Genomic DNA, 26,477 nt, shown 5'->3' on the forward strand with positions numbered 1-26,477 from the left:
TGGCATGTAAATTACTTGTATTTTGAATAAAAAGATTAAAAGTCATATTTATTAAAAATAACTACAATCTTTCAAGACAGACAGTATAATAAAATATAAATGGAAACTAAAAGTTTAAAAAGCAGGAGGAGGAAGTTAAAGTGTAAAGATTTTATTGGTTTTCTCTCTGCTTGTATGTCAGTTTGTTTATGCAATCAGTGTTAAGGTGTCATCAGCTTAAAATAGTGAGTTGTAAGATATTATTTGCAAGCATCCTGGTAACTTCAGATCAAAATAACTACAACATATACACAGAAAATAGAAAGTAAGAAATTAAAACACACCACCTAATAAAATCACTTTCACTAAAAGGAAGACAGAAGAAAGGAAAGAAGATAGAGACAATCATAAAACAATCAGAAAACATGTAAAAATAGCAGGAATAAGCCTTTACTTATCAATGATAAAAATGAATGTCAATGAACTAAATCTCCAATAAAAAGATATAGAGCAGCTGAATGGATTAGAAACAAGATCTAATGATCTATTGCTCACAATAAACACACTTCACCTATAAAGATGCACAGACTGAAAATAAAGAAATGAAAAGAGATATTCCATGCAAATGAAACCATAAAAGAGCTTGAATAGCTATGCTGATATCAGACAAAATAGATTTTCAGACAAAAAATGTTAAGAGAAAAAGAGCATAATTATATAATAACAGGATCAATTCAGCAATGAATGTATATATATATATCACACATATAGCACACATATATATGTATGCATTACATATATATGTGTGTATATATATGCATCAAACACTGGAGCACCCAGATGTATAAAACAAATAACCAAATAGATAAATAGAACTCAATGAAATAGGGCTGCAGACTTTGACACCCCGTGTTCAGCATTGTACAGATCATTCAGACAGACAGAAAACCAACAAAGAAACACTGTCTTTAATCTTTATTATAAATTAAATGGACCTGATAGATTTTTATAGAATATTGTATCCAATGGCTACAGACATTCTTCTCTTAAGCACAGGAATTATTCTAAATTTTTTTAAACCGAAATCATATCAAGTATTTTCTTCCACCACAATGGAATAAAATTAGAAATAAATAACAAGAATAACTTTGGAAGCTACATAAAAACATGAAAATTAAACAATATGCTCCTGAATAACCATTGGGTCAATGAATAAATTTAGGAAAAAAATTTACAAATATTTTAAAACAGCTGATAATGGAAACACAATGTACTGAAATTTATGGGATAAAATGAAAGCAATACTAAGGGGAAAAATTATAGCAGTAAGTACCTACATTAAAAAAGTTGAAAAACTTTAAATAAACAACCTAATCATACGTCGACGTTAAAGAACTAGCAAATCAAGAGCAAACCTAACCCAAAATTAGTAGAAGAAAAGAAAAAATAATGATCGGAGAAGAAATACATGAAATTGAAAAAAAAAAAAAAAAAGAAGTACAAAAGAGGAACAAAATAAAAAGTTGGTTTTTTTTGAAAATATAAACAAAATCAAATAACCTTTAGCTAGACTAAGAAAAAAAGCAAGGCCCAAATAAATAAAATCAGTGATTGAAAAGGACACATTACAACAGATAACACAGAAATGCAAGTAATTTTTAGAGGCTACTATGAGAAGCTATATGCCAATAAATTGGAAAACCTAGAAGAAATGCATAAATTCCTAAACACATACAATCTACTAAGATCAAACCATGGAGAAATTTATCTGGTATATCTTTACATTTTGCATGACTTCTTATAAGAACTGTTTTATAAATTCTTGGATTATTTTCTTTGTCTAATGTTTTTCTCCACAGTTAAAATATAAAATTGAGACCTGAAAGCAGACATACACACACACGCGTGCACACACACACACACACACGCACATCCACAGAAACTTCATCGTTTCAGAGAAGAAAATTTGAGCGACACAATTTTAATAAATATATTTTACCTCTCCAATAATTGGTGTACTTCCATCTGACTCATTTATCCACACATGTTGTGCGTTTCCCCTCTCATAGGATGCATATGTTGTTCCATTGGCACGTCGACCTATGGAAATTGCAGGATCCTAATAATAGAAAGAAGAAACTATGCAAAAATCTATTAACTTACACATGTGTAGACACTAAAAATGTATTAATGTATAATTGATTATTACCAAGATGATGACATATTTTTGCCCATGGTTATGTAAATCTTGCACAAATTGAGGGAGTCCGTTAAATGCAACTTGATCATAAGTAAAGTCTTTCTTGTCTTCCATGTAGTCAATATCAGTGACCTGTGTATCCTGAAAGTTAGAAGATTGTATTTCAATACATAGTACTGAAAGAGCTCTCACTCAGGTCAATCTTTAACTCCAATGAATGTGTATTATAAACATAATCTTTAAAAAATAAATGAACGTCCATCCTTTTCATTTCACTAAAGAAGCAATTGTATTGTTCGTAAAACTGGTTTTTCTAATTATTAAGTACAAAAGCATTAAGTGATTATTCATATTTTTCAGTGATAATGACTAGATATGCATTGTTTTTATATATGTAGATTTCAATGCACAAAAATCAAAAACTTATACATTTCAGCATTTTTTGAAAATACATAGACTCGAAAATTAAGGTCTACTTTTTTTTTTTTTTTTTTTTTTTTTTTTTTTTTTTTTTGAGGCGGAGTCTTGCTCTGTCGCCCAGGCTGGAGTGCAGTGGCTGGAACTCAGCTCACTGCAAGCTCCGCCTCCCGGGTTTACGCCATTCTCCTGCCTCAGCCTCCGGAGTAGCTGGGACTACAGGCGTCCGCCACCTCGCCCGGCTAGTTTTTTGCATTTTTTAGTAGAGACGGGGTTTCACCGTGTTAGCCAGGATGGTCTCGATCTCCTGACCTCGTGATCCGCCCGTCTCGGCCTCCCAAAGTGCTGGGATTACAAGCTTGAGCCACCGCACCCGGCCTAAGGTCTACTTTTAAAACTAAAAATGATTTTGTTCACAGTGGAATATGTATTCTGTTCTAGTATAACTAACAATCGGTTCTTCAAAAGCATATATTTGTACTTTCAGGAGGCAAGGTCATTACATATGAGACAAAATATACTTTACAATTAAAAGATAGCCTTGTAATTATATTATATAATGCATATAGTAGATATTCGTGACAATTTCCTATAGCTATTATTATGTGACAATATTTAACTCAAGTTATATATTCCCACGAACCCTTCCTTCTACTTACAAATGGTATGCCAGCTTCTCGGTTTCTCCTTACCACTTCTTTCACTACATCTAGTGATTTATAATTCCAGCGACTTAGTTGGAATCCAAGACTCCAATATGCTGGCATTGCTGGTAGTCCAACAAGCTTAAAGTAAATGAGAATATAATAAGTTTGAGTAGAAAAAAATATAGTTAACATTAATAACCAAAGTTAATGTGCCTTTTATTCTGATATCTCTAATATTCATTTAAGTTTATATAATTTAAACAAACAATTAGTGTTACCTGGATTCTAAACAATTTCCTATTCTATTTGAATGTGTTATGAAATTTTTAACAAGTTTAAGTCTTGTACTTCGTGTTTTAGTTTGTGTTTAAAAATTAGAAAGTGCAGGATACCAAAAAGGAGCATTTGCCGAGATATGTTTCATCTATTGTAGAAAGTTAAATAAGAGAATACAAGAAAAACAACAAATAAATGATAAGATAAAAGGGAAAATTTTCCACCACAATCCTACTTTCTATTACAAGTCACCATATAAGAAAAACAGACACTTCAGGCCATCTGGGCGTATACCCTCCACTGTAAGAGTTATCCAAAGCGTCTGTGATGGTCCAGGAAGCTTCCGAGGCGATGGGACAGCGTCAATCTTCAGCCGCTAAGCCGAGAAGCAGTTGGATATATTTGCAGCAAAACAAAGGAATAACCCCCCGGTACGGTGATTAAATGCATGTTCGCGGCGGCTGCCAGTGCCAGCTGGTAGTACCCGGCTGCATCAAACCGGTCCTGAAGGGGACAGGCCATGCTCAGCAAAAGCGGGACTCGGAGCCCGTCTTCCCAGAGGCCGTTCCTGTCTCCAGGTCATTCCACATGTCCAGCCAATGCTGGCTCACCCCATGAGCCCTGAAGCCTGTGACACTGCTGTGGTCTCAGCTGCAGGAGGTGGGGATGATCCTGACACCCCTGGAAGCCTTCCTGACTCTCCGTACGCCCCACTCACCCGAAGCCTCCTGTCCCAGTCCCACCCTTTCTGCAGGCAGTGGCTGCTTTCCCCGTGGGCTGTGGTCAGGGCAGATCCTGCCTGCTCTGAGCGTTCCATGCAGGACCCGTGGCTCCAAGCCACAGCAGGGGCACAGTGTTGAGTGACCCAGGCTCCCCTCTGGCCCCCGTCCATGCTGACCATTTCCAGGCCCTCCACGGGCCAGGCCAGGTACAAAACCATCTCACAGGTATCCTGTCAATCTTCCCTGAAATATTGACGGAGTGAGTCCCCAGACATCCACTCCCATTTTCATGCATCTTTGGCTCAAACTCACCATCCCTGGGTTGGGATGCTGCCTCCCAGACCTCCTCCTTGACCCTCCCGCCCCCCACCTGGCTTTTCCCCAGGCGCCTCCGCCACATGGGGGTGACCCAAGGGACCTCTCTAAGACCCGTGCCTGGCCTGTCCCTCTTTACCATCTCAAGATGGCTCCCAGGGCCAAGGACAAAGTCCAAGATGCAGCAGTCCATTCCCTCACTGCCCCGCCCCACACACGGAGCAGGGGCGAGAAGGCCCCCAGTCACCGCCACTGCTCATCCAATGCTCCCCGGCCCAGCCGAACACTGGACTCTGTGCTGGGTGCATGGCTGAGCCTAACGTCCTTGCTCCCAGTCTGAGGGACCTGGGACTGAACACTGACCACAAAGGTGGCCCGGGCTGTGGCAGATGGAAGCCCAGGAGACAGTGAAGGGCCCAGGAGGCCCCGGACTCAGCCGGTGGGGGGAGGCAAAGGCTTCCTGAAAGGGTGGGGGCTTCCCAACTGAACAGGAAGCAGCCAGCCAATGCATATGTGTCTGCGTGTGAAAAAAAAAAAAAAAAAAAAAAAAAAGAAAAACAGAAAAGATGTTTGAAAGTACAGAATTTCTGTTTCCCTACATTTTGGCACTTATCTATCTCCTGGTTTGCAAAAATGTTAATAAAATATATGTTCTGCAGTCCTCCCACCCAGTTATTGCGTAGACTCTTTCTTATTCACATGCAGCACCACAGCTTCATTTCTTCCTCCTGGGGACAAATGGATTGCCATCTCTTCCTATTTCTATAGTGGCCCAAGCAAGCTCAGTGCAAGAGAATATCAGTGTCACGTTACAACGGAGGATATAATTTTGCACATGGAAATTTGGATGTAACTGGTGTTATTTTTTTCCACTAAAAAATGAGTATTAGGTTATATGTGATGCACAATCATACTTGACATACAAATTTTTCTTTGGTTTAGGCATATATATATATTTTTATATATGTATAGGATCCATGGTTTCTAGATAACAATCAAGAAATTAATTACTCATGTTGTGTTATTGTTTTCTATTCAAATGAAATACTAAACCTATTTCAAACTTGATATCAGATAAACCTGATATCAAATAAAGCTTTCAAGAATTAGTATTTTTTATACCATACTCCTAAACACCATATGTTCCATAAAATTAAAGATTTAGACATGTGATTGAAATTTCTTCTTATATATGTGTGAAGAATCAACATACATGCTGACATAAATTTCTTCTCATATATATGTGAAGAATCAACATATATGTAACAATACTTTTTTTGAAATAGTTTGACATTCTGCCGACTTTACTCAACATGTGGGAGATAACTATGCCAGCTGATGTTTGACAGTTGAAATGTCAGAGTAGTGTTTCTCCCTCTTGTTCATGTGATAACCACACACAAAGTCTATATGTAGACCAGCCCAGAACTATAATTATGATTTTATATTAGAGAGACTGTAAATGTTGTGTGTTTCTTTTCTAAATTTTACATTTATAAACATAAATTTGGGAATGATTACACATTGTAAATGATTAAACAGCAAAAAACCCTAGCTACTCTCATTTCAGATTTTTGGATCTTAATTTTAAAAGTTTTTAATAGTAATCATCCTTTGAGATCATTTTTGCAAATGGGAAATTTATGTCAAAAGATATATCAAGAAAATAAGATTTTTAAAATAGGCATAATCTTATACCAATGAAAATAATTTTATTTTCCATTATAACACCAGGAATCATATATATCAACAGTTAGAAGAGAGAAATTACGTGAAAGTTTTAGAATCATCTTCAGTGTAGGTCCTGGATTCCCCAGCTCTCTAAAGCCCATATTGAGCTCCGGTATACAAGATGTTACTTAATATATAAATAAGAGTTGCCTAGATAGTGACTTGAGATGTAAAGTTTTAGACTAGGTTTCAAACTCAACCCTCTGAAGGCCCCAGGATAGGAGTCAATTTTCCTGGAGTTTACCTACTATGAATTTCTAGTTAGATTCATCGGTCTTCCCCCAACTCAGTTACCTCTAGGATTTTGACCAAAAGAATATATGACCTATACATTTATTGCCTATTCTCGGTGTTAAATAAGATGGTTCCTTTTGCTTTACTCCATCATATAAAGTCATGAATAAGTAAATATTTAATATTCAACATCTCAATGAAATCCAGTTCTTGAACTCAGCTGCCTAGAAGTAAGAAATTTTCAATTCAGAAACATAGAAGCTTGAGTATATATAGAGTTCATTGTATAGGTGAAAAACAAAAACCACCCAGCTGCATCTTAAATATGTTAAGATTTTCAAAAACATTTAGCTAAGAGGCCCCTAATGTGTAAAATAAAGTCATCTAAATATGTGGTCATGTTAGATGAAATAAAAGTATGCAGAAAAAATTTTATAAAATAGACCTGAAACACACCTGTTGATACTGTTGAACTACTTGTTCCGGTGTATCTCCTAGAAAGATGTAAAAATCCAGAATGCCACCAGTAATTCTATATGTTACTATTGGAGTAGGCTGGATAAAAATCTCTACAAAATAAAATTGGGAAACTTATATGTAAATCGTGAAAGGGCTTATAGTAATTAATTGCAAATTCCATTTAAATTAATTTGTATTAACTACATTATTTTACAATATTTTGAAATAATTAAGAAATAATGAAATATTGAATGCAGGAATAACATAGGGAAAAAGTAAAACGCCAACATGTCTAAGGCTTATAATAAAATGTCCCAGCTATTTTCTTTCACAGATGGTGGCAAAAGCTCCCCCTGGATATTGCGTTGCAAAGGGTTAGTTGCAAAGGATTATTTCTCTGACCACCAAAAGATGTTTCTCTAAAACTGCATTTTTAATTAGTCATTTAAATTGAAGATTCTCTGAAAGGTCATATTATCACATATTAACTTCTAAAGGACAAAGTGTCAAAAGTTTTAATTTAACTTTTCTAAATATAAGACACAGTAACTGACTGGATAACCATGTAATAAACTGATCTTGCTGAAATGTGATTAATTTCTTCAATTTCTTATTATCATCAATTCACCTATTAAATAGATATTATACTCATAATATTAAAAACTAAAATACTACATTATATGAATTATGATGAACTAAAAAATTTACTCTTCTATTTCCATAGACATCTTTTTTATTTTCATTTGTAGTGGCATGTTTACTTATCTAGACAAATGAGATTGAGGGAATGAAAATACCCATTGGCATGGATGTGTTTCGGTAATCCTCTGAAAGGAAAATAAAGTGCCTGAATGCCACAACATAGCGTACTTTCCCGTATGCAAAAATTGATTTTCTCTTTAATTTCAAAATCTACTTATGACAATTTCATATGTTAATATTAACTATAATAGAGTTTGCTCTGACATACAATATGCATGATTGAAATACAGAGAGCATTTAAAACATTTCAAGTGAAATCTATAAATATATTATCAAATAAATTATTCTTACCCATTGCATTGCTATTCATTAAGAAAACACCAAATGACTTTCCAGATGTATCTTCAATACACATAAAGAATGTTTGATGGCCATATAAATTATTATTATTCTATAAGTCAAGAATTTGAAAATAAAATTTTCAAATATATTTAAAACAAAAAGATTATATATTTTATATGCTCTTCATGAATTAATTTGTTACTATAATTTATTTCCCATGTTTCTATACTAATTGTCTTCACTATACATACCAATGAAACATTATAGGTAAAACAAAACTTCAAACTTTTTATTATTAATATAGTAATGTATAAAATATATAACATATACTAGTAATATGTTACTTAACTGTCCTGTTTTATTATAATTACATTAATTTTAATAACATATGCCTAGGTGGGAGGATCTCGAGGTCAGGAGATCAAGACCATCCCGGCTAACATAGTGAAACGTCGCCTCTACTAAAAATGCGAAAAATTAGCTGGGCGTGGCGACATGCACCTGTAATCCCAGATACTGGGGAGGCTCAGGCAGGAGAATCGCTTGAACCCAAGAGGCAGAGGTTGCAGTGAGTCCAGATCACACCACTGCGTTCCAGCCTAGGTGACAGAGCTAGACTCCATCTCAAAAATAAATAAATGAAATAAAAAATAAAAATAATTACTTAGTCATGATAAGGTAATGGCATGTTTATCAATTAGGCCTCATGTATGCCCAAGGTACTGCAGGAGCTTCCAAAATGATATGTACCCTCATAAAAACTTAGTAGTCTGTTTCTTGAGAGCTGATGAGGAGTTGACATGATAGAGACAAACTGGAAATACACTGATAAGGTGAAAGGAAAAAGACTTCCTGACTAAGTGGATATGGATTTTTAAAGGAAAGAATGTATGGAAATTAGCTCTGACATTCTCACTCTGGTGTTAATTAATTAATCTCACTCTGCTGTAAATAGAAATTAGTAAAATTCATTAGAAATTCCGTACCAAATGAAACTCTTTAAAACAACTACTCATTGGTTAATTTTTGATATAGAAACAGCATTGCCAATTAAAAAGAAATAACTGACAAACATTTGACCCAAGTCAATCATGAATCAAAAATATTTTTTAAAGGTGTGATGTTTGCTCTCCAAAATCTCACATTTTTCAGCAACAAACATAGAAACAAACATATACAGGAGTAACACACTAATATCATTATTATACTAAGTCAGGTATAAAGATAAAGACTAAGTCCTTATTGGAGAGTTTGAGAGTTATTACAAGACCAAATTTCGATTGAGAGCTGAATGATATATTACATGAGTGATGAAGAACATTAGGTTTCTGTACTTATCAGAAAAAAAAAAGTAAACTGTGCAAAGATTTGAAGTTATGGAAAATGATCATATATTATAGAACAATAAGAAGGACAGAGATGAATGAGATAGTATCTGGTAGCTAGGCAGACATTATATTATATGAAGACATGTAAAACAGTGTTTGGAATTATTCTAGTGCAATGGCTAGCCATTGATGGATATAAGTACAAGGGTGAGTTGAAAAGGAATCATAAAATATGATCATGAAAGTCAAAATAAACCATTTATAAACTGGAAATCCTGTGAAAAACTTCACAAAATCTGTTAGTCACTGAGTTCATTTAAAACCTATCAATTGTCACTCTCAAGCTAAACAAGCTTCTGTATTGGTATCAGTGATATTCAAATAGTTTAGTCGATCAGTTAAAATAAATGATGTTTTCAAATATGCTAAGATTATCATCTGCTGCACTATAATGATTACATTTATAACAAGAAAAATAGTTTCTTACATCACCAGGAAGTTGATCTCGAGTAAAAATTGGCCATGTTTTCCAGGATAAATCATGACGAAATCTCTTATGAACCTGTTCCCCAATACCATAAATGTAATCACTTGGAAGACGGGTTGAGATCTGTAAGTACTGGTCAGAGTACACTAAGGGACCAATGCTGGTGTCAAACCTGCACCATAAAAGAAATAAATAATCATGTGTGTATATATGATTATATATATATACACACACACACGCATATATATATATATATATATATATATAATATATATGTTCTACCAGATACAGGTTTATGCTAACATTATCCAGAATATTTCATTTTAAACATACCGCTGGTTAGTTTAGTCACTTCTTAGAAACACACAAATTACCCCATAAAAAATATTTGTTAACTGCATCGACACAATTATTGCCAATATCTTTCACATCCATTTCTTCCTTTACTTTTCATCACAAGTTTAAAGCATAACTGCCATTATCAATCACATTTCACAGATGACACAAACTGGGATAATTAACTGATGTCTTTAGGGACCACAAACTGGTAGGCAGGAGAGCCAAGTTTCAAATCCAATTCTGCTTGCTCTAGGTACCAGATTTTAAAATACAGTATTTTACTGGCTTCCACACTAAAAAATTAAGCTTGAAAGCATTTTTACCCTAAAAAATTTTAATGTTTTATGCAGGTGAAATAGGTACTACAAGAAATGCTAAATGACGTTTAAGATTTGTATGCTTTTATTTTTATTGACAATTAGTCATTGTATATACAGTCAGCCCTCCATATCTGTGAGTTCTGAATTCATGGATTCAAACAACAAGGGATGGAAATTATTTGGGGGGGGGGAAGAATGATGTATCTATACTAAATATATACAGACATTTTTATTATCATTCTTCACTAAACAATATAGTATAACAATTATTTACATATAATACACATTGCATTCATTATCATAAGTAATTTAGAAATGATTTAAGTGTACAAGAGGATGTGCGTAGGTTATATGCAAATACTACACAATTTTATATAAGGAATTTGAGCATCCATGGATTTTGGTATACTCAGTGGGGAAGCGGGGGTTGTCCTGAAAGCAGTCTCCATGGATACTGAGGGAGGTCTGTGTTAATGGAATACAATGTGATGTTTTGATACACATGATTTGATGATAAAACTAATTAACGTATGCATCACCCTACATACTTTTTACTGCAAATATTTAGAATTTATAGTAGTCTCTTAGTACTTTTGCAAGATACATTAAATTATTATTTTACTATTAACTATAGTCACCATGTTGATTGGTCTCAAAAACATGTTGTTTCTGTCTAATCATTTGATCAACATCTTCCCATTCTCCTACACTCCCAGCCTCTGGAAACCACAATTCTTCTTTCCGCTTCTATGATTTCAACATGTTTTAGATTTCACTTATAAGGGAGATCATACAGTATTTGTCTTTCTGTGCCTGGCTTATTTCACATGGCATTTAATATTTTTATGATTTAACACAAAGTCATTAACAAAAGTACTAAAATACATTTAGTAAGAGCAATTGCTGAGATTTAATCTTGACAATTGCTTTATTAGCAATTCTTGGGGATACAAGGGCATTTATGTTGAAACCATTCATAGGAAATTACTAAATCTCTTGCACCTACACACCTCATACAATCATAATGAAGGTGTTCAGTCTATATTGGATTCTACATATATATAAACTATTTTAATATTAATATGGGAACTAACTCCTCTTTCATCTTTGAATAGTAACTGTCTGATTCTACAAACTGGCAACAAAATGTGATAAATATAGGGGGAAAGACACAAGAGCTATTCTATGTATGTACAAATATATGCAAGACTAGAGTTGCATTAGTGAAGCTCTCCACCTTCATCTTTGTTCAACCTTTATTTGTAGATTCTGATTTATGTTCCAGCATCTTTCATCCACAAGAAACCAAACTCCTTTATCACTGTAATCTTTATAAACCTATCCACCTACCCTCTTTTGGGAGGAAATTTATTTCTACAGAAAATGTCTTGAAATTAAGACTTTCCAATTCTATAATAACAGAATAAACTCATATAATTGTAAAATAATATACTTACAAAATTTTAGAATTGCTTTTCCTAATAACTTGGATGCTAAATGGGTTTGGGGTAACCTTAACGTGATACAGTGTATCAGAAACTGTGGGTCCAGTAAACTCTTTTACGTACTGATGAGGAACTTCATATCTTCTATTATTTGGATCAGTAATCTGGAAAGATTTAAGCAAGTTAGCATTACTTGATTCTAGACTTTTATTTAATATTCCCTTTCTGAACTATTAAATGCAAGTTCTAAACTAGAAATAAAATGGTGATTAGTTTCATAGAAGAGTATTAAATCTATTCAGAACCTTAATTTTAACTTTTTTGAGTGGCTATGCACAAAGTGTATAAATATTAAAGAAATACATAGATTTAGCTGGTTATTAAGTATTATGTATAAAATTAAGTACAGATTTTTATTGACTGATATAAAAATGACAGTATTATCAAATATTGATTACTGAATACTAGTAATCAATCACTGTATACTAGTAAATCAAGACACTAAATACTAGACCTTTGTGAAGTTAATCATTCACAATGCTTTTCAATGTTTGGGTCCTTATATAACTGTATAAAGATAAGAATCTTATCCATAAAGATAAGAAATTTTGTTTAAAAAATTTTAGAGAAACTAAAAAGAAGTACTGAAATAAAATTGAATCACTGAGAAAAAGAAAAATTTGGTTTCCGTGAAATTATTGCTAAAAAGGTGATGTACAAATAATTTGGTGCTGTTTTTACTTCCAAATTTTTATACTAGTAAACTACATTCTAAAAAAAAAGAAGAATCGTACTTTTTAAAACCATGAATAAAATTTATAATCAATGAAAGGAAGTATTATGTTGCATGTTTAAAACACTAACACTTTTCTCAAATTAATTTTAGGTTAATCTTCTATCATAGCCTGTAGTTTAAATTATAAAAAAAATTTAAATGTTTCTTGAGAATGTTTATTTTCTTCAAGGCACTGAGCTAAATATTTTGCATGAATATTATGTAAGTCCCCCAAAAATAAGTGCAGAGCACACTATTATTATTTGTACATTGTATTTGCGTAAACAATCTGAGAGAAGTGCAGTTTAATTAATCCTTCGCCTTGGAATAAGTATTTCTCAAGAGATAAAATGTATTTGTAGGAAGAAAGATGTGTTCATCAAATGTCTCACTGCAAGCGCCACCTCCCGGATTCTTGCCATTCTCTTGCCTCAGCCTTCCGAGTAGCTGGGACGACAGGCGCCCACCACAACACCCGGCTAATTTTTTGTATTTTTAATAGAGACAGTGTTTCACCGCGTTAGCCAGGATGGGCTCGATCTCCTGACCTCGTGATCCGCCTGCCTGGGCTTCCCAAAGTGCTGAGATTACAGGCATGAGCCACGGCTCCCAGACCATCAAATGTCTTTTAGTATTAAATCTTCTTTGAAAACCTTTAAAACCGAACCTTGAACCGGAAACGATTGGGTGTCTGATTTTGAGTTGTGAAGAGAACACTGTTGATGTCATTTCCAAATAGTGTAGGTGAAGGTATCCTGTTTAATTTGGCTTCAAGTCCTTAAAGAATAAAAAAAGCTGCCATGAGTGACTTGATTTATAATGTTAACAATTATTAAATATATTTATGCTACTGTATTTACCACAAATGAGTACCTTTTAAATTTGTTACAATCATGCAAAAATAAGAAATTTGAACATTCTCAGGAACGTATTTCTTATTTGATTCTATTTAAGGTATTTTTCCAAAGAAAAAATTAAGACACATTTTTGCTTCACTTACAATATATCATATTGAATCAACACGATAGAGGACTTCTTACCAATACTTGTTGTTGTCGTTTCTTGAGCATTATAACCATGATTATCAACGAAGAAGCACCAAGGAATAAGAGAGTCATTCCATGGCCTCCAGCAGCAGCCTCTCTGTGCACAAATTCCCTGATAAAATAGTTTAAAAGGAATTACATCATTAGTACTAGTATCAGATGTCCCAGTCTCTATTTTTCCAATGAATGCATATTTTTAAATAATCTAATTTTTTCAAATGTATAATATGGTAAAATAGCATTTGCTCTTTTGTTTCTTTTACCTGGAAGAAATACATTTAATAAATTGAATTAATTACACCCTGTCAGAAATGTATGACCTGAGATGTGATTATTAAAATCACGTATCTATACAAATTTTTGTAAGCTCACATATTTTAAAGGAACCTGATCTCCAAACAATTATAATTTATTCTGTTGTCATGGTATTTATATGGAAGAACTGAAATATTTATTTTGTACTAATTATGTATCAAGCTGAAATTTAAACTAGAAGGATGAAAACATGGCCCTGAATTTAAAACCACTTAAAATGTGTAAGGGATTTAATTCTAACTACTTACTAGGTCAATATTTAATTAAGCTATCTTAACTAGTTTATGTGCCAATATCACAAGTAGTTGCTGCAATTGCATTCAATTAATAAAGCAAAATACTGAATTCTCAGTAATTTTATTATCCATATGAAATATTATGTGAAGTGAAAGAAAAATTATAAATGTTTATATATAAATAGTTTAGCTAAATATTGATGCTATGCATGAACAGCAGTATAATTACAAGTCTTCTTTCTATGTAAATTTAATAGTGTGACACATTTTTGTAATTCAAAAAATTGTAGGATTTTCCCCTTTGCTTACTTTCCCTGAAAATAAGTTCTTAAAAGCCTCCATTTTAATCAGCTGAAAGTGTGTACCAACCTTTCTGCTATTTCATCCTCAAATTAAAATGGTACCAGATACAGACACACACACACACACATATATAATATATATAGTATAGATACTATATATTTATATATTTTATATAATATTTAAATAGCTAAGCATATGAAATATATGTACATTTATTATTTATAAAATATAGATTTTATATATTCATTTATATATTAAAGTATATATTATATATAAAATATATATTTATATTAAATAAAAATACACATATGTTTATTTTTACGTAAAATAAATATATATATTATTATATACATATATAATTATATATATATATATAAAATCTCTCTAAACACCTTATATACATATATGTGTGTGTTTGGGTATATATTTATATATTTATACCCAAACACACATACACACATATATATTGCACACTGGGGTACAATTGGATCTAATTACTTATCAGAGTCTAAAGTGTGTGCAACTTTTGATCAGGCAATTTTATCTTTGGTTATCTAACCTGAAGAAATACTCCTAGCAATACAAAGAGACAATTGTACGAAAAAATATTATTTACAGCAGTCTCTATGAAAGATTTGTATATAAAAGTCTAAATATATTTACATAAATACATATATAAACACATAAAGGTGCTAAGTTTAAAAAATAAAATGAAAGAAATAAGCACATATAATCACAATTTAAATAATTAAAAAGTATAGAGTAAAACAGGCTTATGTTCATTTCCTGAAAATATACCATATTATTTTCCTATGTCTTTCATAACAACCTTGGAAAAGGTGCCTTAAGGCAACAAAAATCTACTCTCTTACCGTACTGGAGGCTATAAGTCCTAACTCAAGGTGTCAGCAGAGCCATGCTGCCTCCAAAGGCTTCACAAAATAATTCTCCCTTGTCTCTCTCTAGCTTCTAGTGGCTCCTGGCAATCCTTGGCATTCCTTGGTTTATAAATGTATTTTTCCAATTTCTGCTTCCATTTCACATGGCTTTCTTCCCTGTCTGTTTCTGTGTGTGGTTCCTTCCTCTTATAAGGACATTAGTCATTCAACTCATGGCCCAACTTAATTCACTACGACTACATCTTAACTAATTGCTTCTGGAAAATTGTATTTCCAGATAAGGTCATATTCCACGACTCCAAGTAGATATGAATTTTTGGAAAACATTATTTAACCTACTACATATACACACCAATATATTAATTAAAAATGTATATCCCTGTTGTTGCTTTAAAAATATTGGTAATTTTAGTTTATCTTATGAAGATTTTGATACTTGTTATTTATGTTTAGTTGTTCTTCCTATTTTTCAGGGTTTCAGGCATTTTCCTCATTATTTTTAATTTCTCATCTAATTATTTTCCTTTTGGCTTCATTTGACACAGTTAAACTCTAGCAAATAAAAGTATAATAAATGTATCATATTGTAACATATTTCATCTATGTGATATACAATTATAAGTGATTATATACATTAAATGTAATAATTTTATATGTAGTAACATATAATGTGTATACAATACATAGATATGTATATTCACTGTATTGTGCCCCCAAAATTCATATGTTGAAGCTCTAACCCCCAATGTGAAGGTATTTGGAGATAGGTCCTTTCAGAGATTAATTAAGTTTAAATAAGAATATAAGGGTGGGTCCCTAATTCATTGGGACTGGTGTTGTTATAAGAGAAGGAAAAGACAACAAAGACCTCTCTCTCTCTGCACAAAGAGGAAATACTCATTGTGAGGACAAAATGAGAAGGCAGCTGTCTACAAGCGAGAAAGAGGCCTCACTAGAAACCAACATTGATGACACCTTGATCTTGGATGTCTAGCTTCCAAGACTGTGAGAAAATAATTGCTATAGGCCGGGCGCGGTGGCTCAAGCCTGTAATCCCAGCACTTTGGGAGGCCGAGACGGGCGGATCACGAGGTCAGGAGATCGAGACCATCCTGGCTAATAAGGTGAAACCACGTCTCTACTAAAAATACAAAAACTAGCCGGGCGAGGTGGCGGGCGCCTGTAGTCCCAGCTACTCGGGAGGCTGAGGCAGGAGAATGGCGGAAACCCGGGAGGCGGAGCTTGCAGTGAGCCGAGATCCGGCCACTGCACTCCAGTCCGGGCGACAGAGCGAGACTCCGCCTCAAAAAAAAAAAAAAAAAAAAGAAAATAATTGCTATTGTTTAAGCTACCTATTCTGCGGAATTTTATTATGGCAGCCTGAGCTAATGCACTTTGCATGGAATTATGGCTGTTTCCTAGGTAACCATTTGATTATTCTATATTTTCTCATCATTTTGCACTAAGTAAATATGCCCTTTCTAATATACAATAAACATGCCATTTCTAGTATACAATAATTTATACAGTAAGTTTAATATAACCAATTTTCAAATATTTAACAATCATGATCTATCCTCATGTATATGAAAATCCAAGATAAATCTTTTTTTAATTAAGGAAATTTTTCGAAAATCATTACTTTAACCAACTTCAATCTCTATCACTACATTTGGAACAAATAATATTTAGTCAGATAGAATGCTTCTCATATTTAAAAGAGTAAGTGTATATATTTAAAATGAAAATTATTGCTTTAGTTGATCACTTAAGATGGTGGAAAATTAACATTTGAAGTATTTTAAAGAATCTTTAAGGTATTTAAAGAAAAGTATTATTAAAGATACGTAACTATAAATAACAACAACAGCAGCAACAACAAAAAAACCCTGAGTGACAAAGTTTGAATAAAAATCGTATTTGAAAATTGCAACATCTCCTAAAGCAGAAAAAGGCAAATATCTAGGCCCATTTTCTAATTTCAGGTAGATTTCATTTTTCATTCCTTTATTATTTACTTTTTAAATCCATTTCATATAATAGAAAAATACAACCTTGAAAATTCATCCACTTAGAGAAAATTATGACATGCTCGTTAAAGAACAGTGACTACTGAGTTCGTGAAACATGAGCTCACATTGAACTTTGCATACTACTATTCTAATTCCAGTTTTGCCTGTAAACTAGCAAAGTGACACGGGAGTATTAATTTAGCTTTGAGCAACACTCTAAGCTTCCATATAAGTCCAGAACTTTATGAATAAGGTACCACTTAAATGATAATCTCTTTAAAATCATTTTGTTAAGTTGCACTTTCCTAGTTAAAAATGTCAAGAAAATACTCAAATTCATTTGAGATATACTAAGTTCAACTTTTAAAACTGTAAGTTGTCATTTATTGGCTGAAGTTTAACTTGTTTACTTCACAAATATAATTTATTTCATACTGAAAACATTCCTCAGCATTCTAGCAATCTAACAGTTTAAGTTGATAGTAAAGACTAATAGTAGGCAACAAAACTATAAACCATTGACTTTCAAATGTTGTTTCCCTATAAGACCTTCAAAACCCATATTGTTCCTCATAGAATTCTATGTTCAACTTCAATCATTTTTTTCCTTCTTTCTTTCCTTCTTTTTCTCTTTCTTTCTCTCTCTCTCTCTTTCTTTCTTTCCAAATGGAGTCTCACTCTGTTGCCCAGGCTGGAGTGCAGTGACTCAATCTCAGCCCACTGCAAGCTCCACCTAAGAAGGTTAAGTAAAGAGAATATCTGGCCACTTTCCTCAGTGTATCACAGTAAATACTATGTTATTTAGCTATTCTATCAGTGGGTAAGCTATAGGACCTACTATTTATAGTATTACTCTAAGGAAAATCTCATCTCTTTCAAATTGGTTTGTGGCAAATTAATTAGAAAATAATATGCTTAGTATGATGTAGGGAAGATAGAATAGGAACAAAATAAATTTTATAGTTTATTCAGTTAATTTATGTGTGATAAAGTGGAGTGGAGAAGGTGAAATTTATAATTGCATATCGTATTTGCAAATGCAAATATTTGCAAACTGTCAGTACATAGAGTCAGCCCTCTGCATCTGTGGATACAGCAAACTGTGAATCAAAAATATTTCAAGGAACAAAAAATACCAACATGGTAATAAAAATAATGTAAACAAAAATCAATACGGTATAACAATTATTTGCATAGCATTTACATGGTATTAGATTTATAAATATTCTGCAGATGATTTAAAGTATGCAGCAGAATGTGCATAAGTTAGATGCAAATACTGCCATTTTATATAAGAAATTTGAACATCTGCAGATTTCGATATCCTCAGAAGTCCTGGAACCAATTCCCCGAGGATACCCAATGAAGGACTGTACATATACACCCACACACATAGACCTTTATTCCCACACAGATTTGTGGGGGAAAAAGGAAGATTGAACGCGGGTTACATGAATCCAATTGGTTACCGCTAATTTTATCCATTTTCTCTTCTTCACTTCTAATTGTTAAATTAAAAACAAATAATAATTTTCATAAAATGAGTATCATTTTATGTTCCACAGATACTTCTTAATGCTATCATTACAAACACTCTATTGGAACATACATACCATCTCTTAAATGTTCTATATTGTCAAAGGTATACTTTCTTCAAGAAGTAGATTTGAGATGATAGAATTTCATGAAGATTTATAAAATTAACAGTAACTTGTTAAATATGGATGAATATTAACTTGGTAGTTTAAATTGAGCAGAGATAAAGGAAAGCAAACTCAGTAACTTCTATTATCTATCATTTTTAATAGAGAGCTATGATAAAAAGATAAATACAGCCTAATTTATGTCTAGCTCTTTATTAAATAAGATTGATCCAATATTGAACAATTATCTTAATATAATAATTTATATATCATTAAAAATAGTAAAGACTTTTGTTGCAGACCTCTGTTGGGAATTGTTCTGGAATGCAGTTTATTCTCACATTGACAGGATCATTTAACACATTTGGACATCTTCCTGAATCAGAAGGATTCGTAGTCGTACGAGTAATAGCTGGAGTTGAAGTAGATTCACTAATTTCTGGGGGAGGAAATAACTCAATAAAATAAAACATGACATTAAATTAATTTTCTCAGATTTTTCAAGTAACAAGTATTTTTTGAAATAATACATGAATTCATATAAAATAAAAATTTTAAAATAAATTTTGCATTTATAAAAGTCCCACAAATTCAAGCACTAGTCATCAAAAGGAAAAGATCCAATCATACTTTTAAAATTGACAGTGTAGAATCCTATTGACTTTTTCTTCAGAAATACAAAATATATTTACAAAAGGACTTGGTGTAGATTCAAAAGGTAACAAAATATACATTCATACTGTATTTACAATTTGTACTTTACAGCTCAAGAAACAAGATGGAGCAATATGATTTAGGAAAAGCATAAAGAGAAGGTGAGAAGAAATTAGAGAAGAGGAAAATAGGTGAAAGTACGTACTTTCAAGGGAATAATTTGATAGGTAGAGTAGAGAAAGCTGGAATAACAAAGAATGGTAGATACCAACTCCATATAAATAACATTCCAGCAACGAGATATCATTAAAATCTATTGCTTCATAGTAGAGTAAGCTCTCAGTTTCTGGAAGTAGGCAAAACAAAAGACTACCAGGAATAAAAAACGCTAACTATAGTCTAGAAGATAATGCGTAACATCCTTTACAAGGCTGGTTTGCTCAAGAGAGAATAATGAAGAGATTCAGCGTTCTGTATGTACCAACTCTAAATTAGAATTAAAATATTCAGAAAAAGATAATTAAACTATCCAAGTCTTTTTTCAACTTTCCTCTAACTGCCTTTCTCATACAACCTCTCTCTCCTTAAAATACAATCTAGTCAGAACAAAGAATATATGCTCAAATCCTCATTTCCTTTGCAAGTGTGCAAAGGCTGGAGCAAAAACCCAGGTTTTCCCACTAATGAGATGATGCTCAGGCAGTAAGCTATTATTCCACCTTACATTAACGATATAATCCCTTTGCCTCTTTGCTCTTTGTCAAGTAGCTAGGGAAGGCAATTAATGTCAAAGAACATGGATTCCTTAATTACAATAGCTCGTCATTGAAATAACTGGAATATAATGAATAGAAAAAGTTGGAGTAGTTGTGTAACTTATCCTGGATTTTCTATGAGTGTTTCATCTTACACAGATTATTTTTTTAAACCTATAACTATTGTGGAGTAAATTCCTCCTAACTTCACGATAATGTAGACATGCTTTTAATGTACTACTTACCTTCAACAGCAGGTGTCTTAGTTGCTAAAACAACAATTAGGGCAATAGCTATTATAGTAACTATGACAAAAAGGACAATCAGAGAGATTTCTAATCCACTAAATTTCGTTCTTGCCATCTAAAAACAGAAAATAATATATATTTAAAATGTAAAATATATAACTATAATAAACCACCAATAATTCTCATGAAATTACATACATTCTTTTTTTTTAGTAAGTACAATGCAGAGTGGCAGACAGCACTTACATAACATCCTAAATTAAGCACCCACTTAATAATATATTAAGCATGTACTTAATAACTTGTAACTTATCCTGATATAAAATGTAAGCAATACATGCAGTTTAAAGTAAAAGGAATGAATTACTGATGTGCATTATAGTAGTAGTACGCTGAGATGAAAATATAGATGGAAAAAATACATTCAAGTAGGTGTGCGTTGCCTTCTCATTTAGAGCATTTTGCTAGGCAAAGGCTTCCATTTGCACTGTTTCTCAATTCTCACAACAATTCTATGAAAGAAATAGTTATTCACATTTTACGAATTAGGAACTTTAAGCTTAAGAGAGAATAAGTTATATTTCAAAGTTAAAATCTTCAGTTTTTTTCTTGAACTCCTGTCTCTCTAATTCCAACACTACTTTCCACAATGATATTGTTAAAACGAACATAAATACATATATTTGATAGAACAGTATATATTTGCGAGTTGCTACTCTGTTTAAAAGTCTTTTGAATTATCACTAACTTCCTCCATCAAACAGAAGCAAATTAGATATACAAAACTCTCATATCAAAAATGTATATTTATTATTAGATAGCATTAGACTTTTGAGGTAGCATATAGAAGATACCCAAATGTAGACTGGAAAGAACACATCTACAATAATTATCTGAAAGCGTATTTGTTTAATTTAATTTTGACCACATATATCTTATTTTTCTTAGTTCTCAGGTTTCCATGGATTATCTGTGTTCCATGATTTTAATATAAATCTTAATTCAAAGACATATTCCAAAGTAGAACTTAGAATTTCTACAATAAATGCTTTAATAAATTACTGGGTTTAAAACCATTTTTTTTTTTTTTTTGGTCTCACAATGGTCCCTGTTCTGTAACTGTGTCAACTCAAGTACCCAGTTTTCCCAACCTAAACATCTTTTTTTTCCTTCTTCCATAGGTTTTACAACATTCAATCATTCAGTAAGTCCATTTGACTTTATCTTCAAAGAATTTTTACAACTATGCCTTCATTTTATCCCCAGTACCACAGCATAATTTTCAGATAACACATTGCCTTCATACCTGCTGTTCAGTTTCAATCCCTGCCCATCCACTCTTCTAGGTGAATTCTAAATTTTTCTCAATTCAAATGTCATGGTGAGTTCCTTACTACTCTGAGGCACAGTTAATCTAGCCTTTCTTCATTTACCATAGCATAGGAAATGTTCATTGCGATTATTTACATATATGTCCATTTCCTCAATTAGATTGTTACATTCTTGTTAGCAAAAATTATAAAAGTAGTCAGAGACTAATACTAAGTAAGCAAAAACTTAATTTTTTACTATAGCTTATAAATGAATATCTGCAGATTAGCATTCATTCTTAGTATATAATTTTCTGTTACAGATACGTAAGCTTATTACTGCATCAGTAATCTTCAAAGAAAATGAATGTAAACTAAACAGAGCAACAGGTAACATATAAAGCTGTTTGAAAAATGAAGCTCAGTTGGTTGATATTATGTTGAGAACTGACAAAGTTAAATTTAGTGTTCAACTTTAAATAAGTGTAAATCTCATTTGAAGTGATAACCTACTTTGCTACCAACAAGTCAGTAATGAGAATTGTGTTTTCTTTTTTGACAAGGGAAATCTTAAAAAAATGCATTTTTGTCATGAGTCAAACTCTCCTTTGTTTAGAAAAATCAAAACAAAATGTAAACCAATTGCTTAAAATTACTGCGATAAAAATACGATCCCTGTAATTGTGGATTACAGTAATTTTAAACAACTCTTCTTGGAAATTATGTACTGACACCCTTTCTCTGCCTATTTATTATGAAGATGAACAATATTATATAACAACTTGAAGAATTATCTTTAAAAAGTCAAGTAGGAAACATGAAATGTTTTATAAATGTAGCATTCTACTCTATATAGATTTTCTTAGAATATATTTAAGCATACTTTATTAGAGTATTCATCTACTTTTCAAAATATTAATCAATACTTATTTTCTTTCATATAGAGTCATTAAACAAAAGTTGCTATGATTCCACCTAAGTCTTACAAAAGTTGTAATGAAGAGTTGGGCCAAAAAAAAAAAAAAATCCTGTATTTAAAACAAATTAGAAATGTGTTTTCCTGTTTAATACAAGGTACTGCATGTTTTCAATGGCAACTTAAAATATGTGATATTGCTATTTTAACCTAGTGCAGATAGATGGGAATACTGCTAACACAAATTAAGAAAAAATATAATTAGTTGAAAACATAAAAATAACAAAAAAAAAAAATGAGCCATAGACTTACCTTATTTCATAGCCTGTTCTGTTTGCTGTGTTGTACCAGACTTGGATAAGGCTGCCAAAATAATGATCAAGGCAAGTTGCTTAGGTATATATTTAACTACTCATAAAGTTTTATTGCACCCTCACCAGCCTATCAGTGTTTAATAATCTTCTGCTCAACATGCAATTGTTAAAAGCCTTAACCCTGAAAATAGTTTAGATAAATCTTTCTCTCTGGGAATATAAGTTAATTAGTAATTGTACTGTCAGATGTCTTTGATTTCTCAAAGCTGTGAACTATTAGAATTTTAAGAACATAGAAGTAGCTCTTTCTTTTTTTTCTCTTTTCAAAATTATATTTCTTTTATATTTGGATGCTGTTATAATAACTATTTTGTCTCACTGTGTGCAATTTAGATCTTCACAGGAAAGTAGAAACATTTGAAAGACAGAATCTGTAAAAAATTTGCAGGATATAACAATTAGAAGGTAATATTTTGTAAAAAGTAATTATTAAATAAAAATTATTCCCTGTGTCTTGTCTTCGATCTTAAGGTTGAAAAAGTGACCAAATCCTTAAGTATAAAACATAAAGTAGAGGTGTACAGATAAGTAATTTAGACATAAAATCAACATATTTATCTATTTATTTATCATACATAGCACTCATTGAATTATAAAAAAATCATATTGTCGGAAACCCCTCTCATTTCATATAGTAAAATTTATAAAATTAATTACGCTACTGGTTTAAGCTAGCATAATGTTTAAAAGCAATGGATTTGATATAAGAGATATGGACATAAATGCTGACTGTACTATATTTACTTGAGAAATTGTGGGAAAAATACTAACTATAAAATCACTAAGAGAATTATATGAGCTAATATTGCTTATTATTATTGACCTCAATTTGACTCTGAAATTGTTAGAGTCTAAGCTTTGCATATCATCTGGACACTACATTTTCAACAAAATATATATTAAAATAATGCATTTGCATAAAGTAGAGCAATTAGGTTTTGAAACACACTAAATGTGAGTCTAAAAAGAATTATGCATGGATTGTTGTAAGACTCAGTAGCTATATAAAGGAGAAATTTCAATATATAAAATCAGTTATGTAGCAATAAGTTTAAAATCAGTCTAGAATAATCTAAGTAGGAAAAATATAACAAAACTTTTGAGGGATTTACTCTCTATTCATACGCCACATTATTTTATATGTATAAAATCTCACTAAATCAACCCAAAGCTCCTAGAACCAATAGGCAAGCAAAGCAAGGTCATAGGATATAAGGTCAACATACAAAGGTCAATCATGATCCTAAATAACAGCAAGGAACAACTGGAAAATGAAACTAAAATATAGATATAGACAGAGATGTAAGTTGACAGATAACTAGATTGTCAATTAGAGTAGCATCAAAAACTGTTGATGAAAAAGTTAAAGATTTTAAAAATTGAGAGATATGCCGTATTCATAGATTGCAAAACTCATTATTAAGCTGCCAATTTGCCACTATTATATCTACATATAAAATGTAATCTAGGAGGGGCGGAGCAAGATGGCTGAATAGGAACAGCTCCAGTCTCCAACTCCCAGCGCGAGTGACACAGAAGACCGGTGATTTCTGAATTTTCAACTGAGGTACTGGGGTCATCTCTCTAGGGAGTGCCGGACAATCGGTGCTGGTCAGCTGCTGCAGCCTGACCAGCGTGAGCTGAAGCAGGGCGAGGCATCGCCTCACCTGGAAGCGCAAGGGGGAAGGAAATCCGTTTTCCTAGCCAGGGGAACTGAGACACACAACACCTGGAAAATTGGGTAACTCCCACTCCAATCCTGCGCTTTAAGGAAACAGGCACACCAGGAGAATATATCCCACACCTGGCTGGGAGGGTCCCACGCCCACGGAGCCTCCCTCACTGCTAACACAGCCGTCTGCAGTGATCTATCCGCAAGGCAGCAGCGAGGCTGGGGGGGGGGGGCGCCCGCCATTGCTGAGGCTTAAGTAGGTAAACAAAGCCGCTGGGAAGCTCGAACTGGGTGGAGCTCACAGCAGCTCAAGGAAACCTGCCTGTCTCTGTAGACTCCACCTCTGGGGACAGCCCACAGCTGAGGTCCAAAAGGGGAAGCAGCGGGGCCGGTGCAGAGGCGAACGACTCTGTCTGACAGCTTTGGGGAGAGCCGTGGATCTCCCAACGCGGAGGATGAGATCCGAGAACGGACAGACTGCCTGCTCAGGTGGGTCCCTGACCCCTGAGTAGCCTAGCTGGGAGACATCCCCCACTAGGGGCAGTCTGATACCCCACACCTCACAGGGTGGAGTCATCCCTGAGAGGAAACTTCCAAAGGAAGAATCAGACAGGTACACTCGCTGTTCAGCAATATTCTATCTTCGACAAACTCTGCTGCTGATACCCAGGCAAACAAGGTCTGGAGTGGACCTCAAGCAATCTCCAATAGACCAACAGACAGTCCTTCTGACTGTCAGATGGAAAACTATCAAACAGGAAGAACACCTACACCAAAACCCCATCAGTACGTCACCGTCATCAAAGACCAGAGACAGATAAAACCACAAAGATGGGGAAGAAGCAGGGCAGAAAAGCTGGAAATTCAAAAAATAAGAGGGCATCTCCCCCTGCAAAGGAGCGCAGCCCATCGCCAGCAACGGATCAAAGCTGGTGAAAGAATGACTTTGACGAGATGAGAGAAGAAGGCTTCAGCCCATCAAACTTCTCAGAGCTAAAGGAGGAATTACGTGTCCAGCGCAAAGAAACTAAAAATCTTGAAAAAAGAGTGGAAGAATTGACAGCTAGACTAATTAATGCAGAGAAGATCACAAACGAAATGACAGAGATGAAAACCATGACACAAGAAATACGTGACAAATGCACAAGCTTCAGTAACCGACTCGATCAACTGGAAGAAAGAGTATCAGCAATTGAGGATCAAATGAATGAAATGAAGTGAGAAGAGAAACCAAAAGAAAAAAGAAGAAAAAGAAATGAACAAAGCCTGCAAGAAGTATGGGATTATGTAAAAAGACCAAATCTACGTCTGATTGGGGTGCCTGAAAGTGAGGGGGAAAATGGAACCAAGTTGGAAAACACTCTTCAGGATATCAT

General features: G+C 33.3%; 1 protein-coding gene across 2 annotated transcripts in view; it reads right to left on the bottom strand.

The window, feature by feature from the left end:
- The window catches only part of SI (sucrase-isomaltase), a 112,437-nt gene extending 88,995 nt beyond the window's left edge, over positions 1–23,442 (bottom strand). The window contains exons 1-12 of one of the 2 annotated variants that reach the window (XM_033211613.1): positions 23,368–23,442; positions 20,827–20,944; positions 19,475–19,611; positions 13,759–13,876; positions 13,386–13,495; positions 11,956–12,107; positions 9,840–10,011; positions 8,034–8,133; positions 6,978–7,090; positions 3,256–3,381; positions 2,189–2,320; positions 1,979–2,098 (exon numbers count right to left, since the gene is read on the bottom strand). In XM_033211613.1, the coding sequence (XP_033067504.1) occupies positions 1,979–2,098; positions 2,189–2,320; positions 3,256–3,381; positions 6,978–7,090; positions 8,034–8,133; positions 9,840–10,011; positions 11,956–12,107; positions 13,386–13,495; positions 13,759–13,876; positions 19,475–19,611; positions 20,827–20,944 (1,398 nt within the window). In that variant the 5' untranslated portion in view covers positions 23,368–23,442. Of the gene's footprint in view, positions 1–1,978; positions 2,099–2,188; positions 2,321–3,255; positions 3,382–6,977; positions 7,091–8,033; positions 8,134–9,839; positions 10,012–11,955; positions 12,108–13,385; positions 13,496–13,758; positions 13,877–19,474; positions 19,628–20,826; positions 20,945–23,367 lie in introns of both variants that reach the window. The other variant, XM_033211614.1, reaches the window with a different exon arrangement.
- Between the last annotated feature and the right edge of the window lie 3,035 nt (positions 23,443–26,477).

This window comes from Trachypithecus francoisi, unplaced genomic scaffold (assembly GCF_009764315.1).
Source record: "Trachypithecus francoisi isolate TF-2019V2 unplaced genomic scaffold, Tfra_2.0 Lachesis_group0, whole genome shotgun sequence".
Classification (NCBI taxonomy): Eukaryota; Metazoa; Chordata; class Mammalia; order Primates; family Cercopithecidae; genus Trachypithecus; species Trachypithecus francoisi.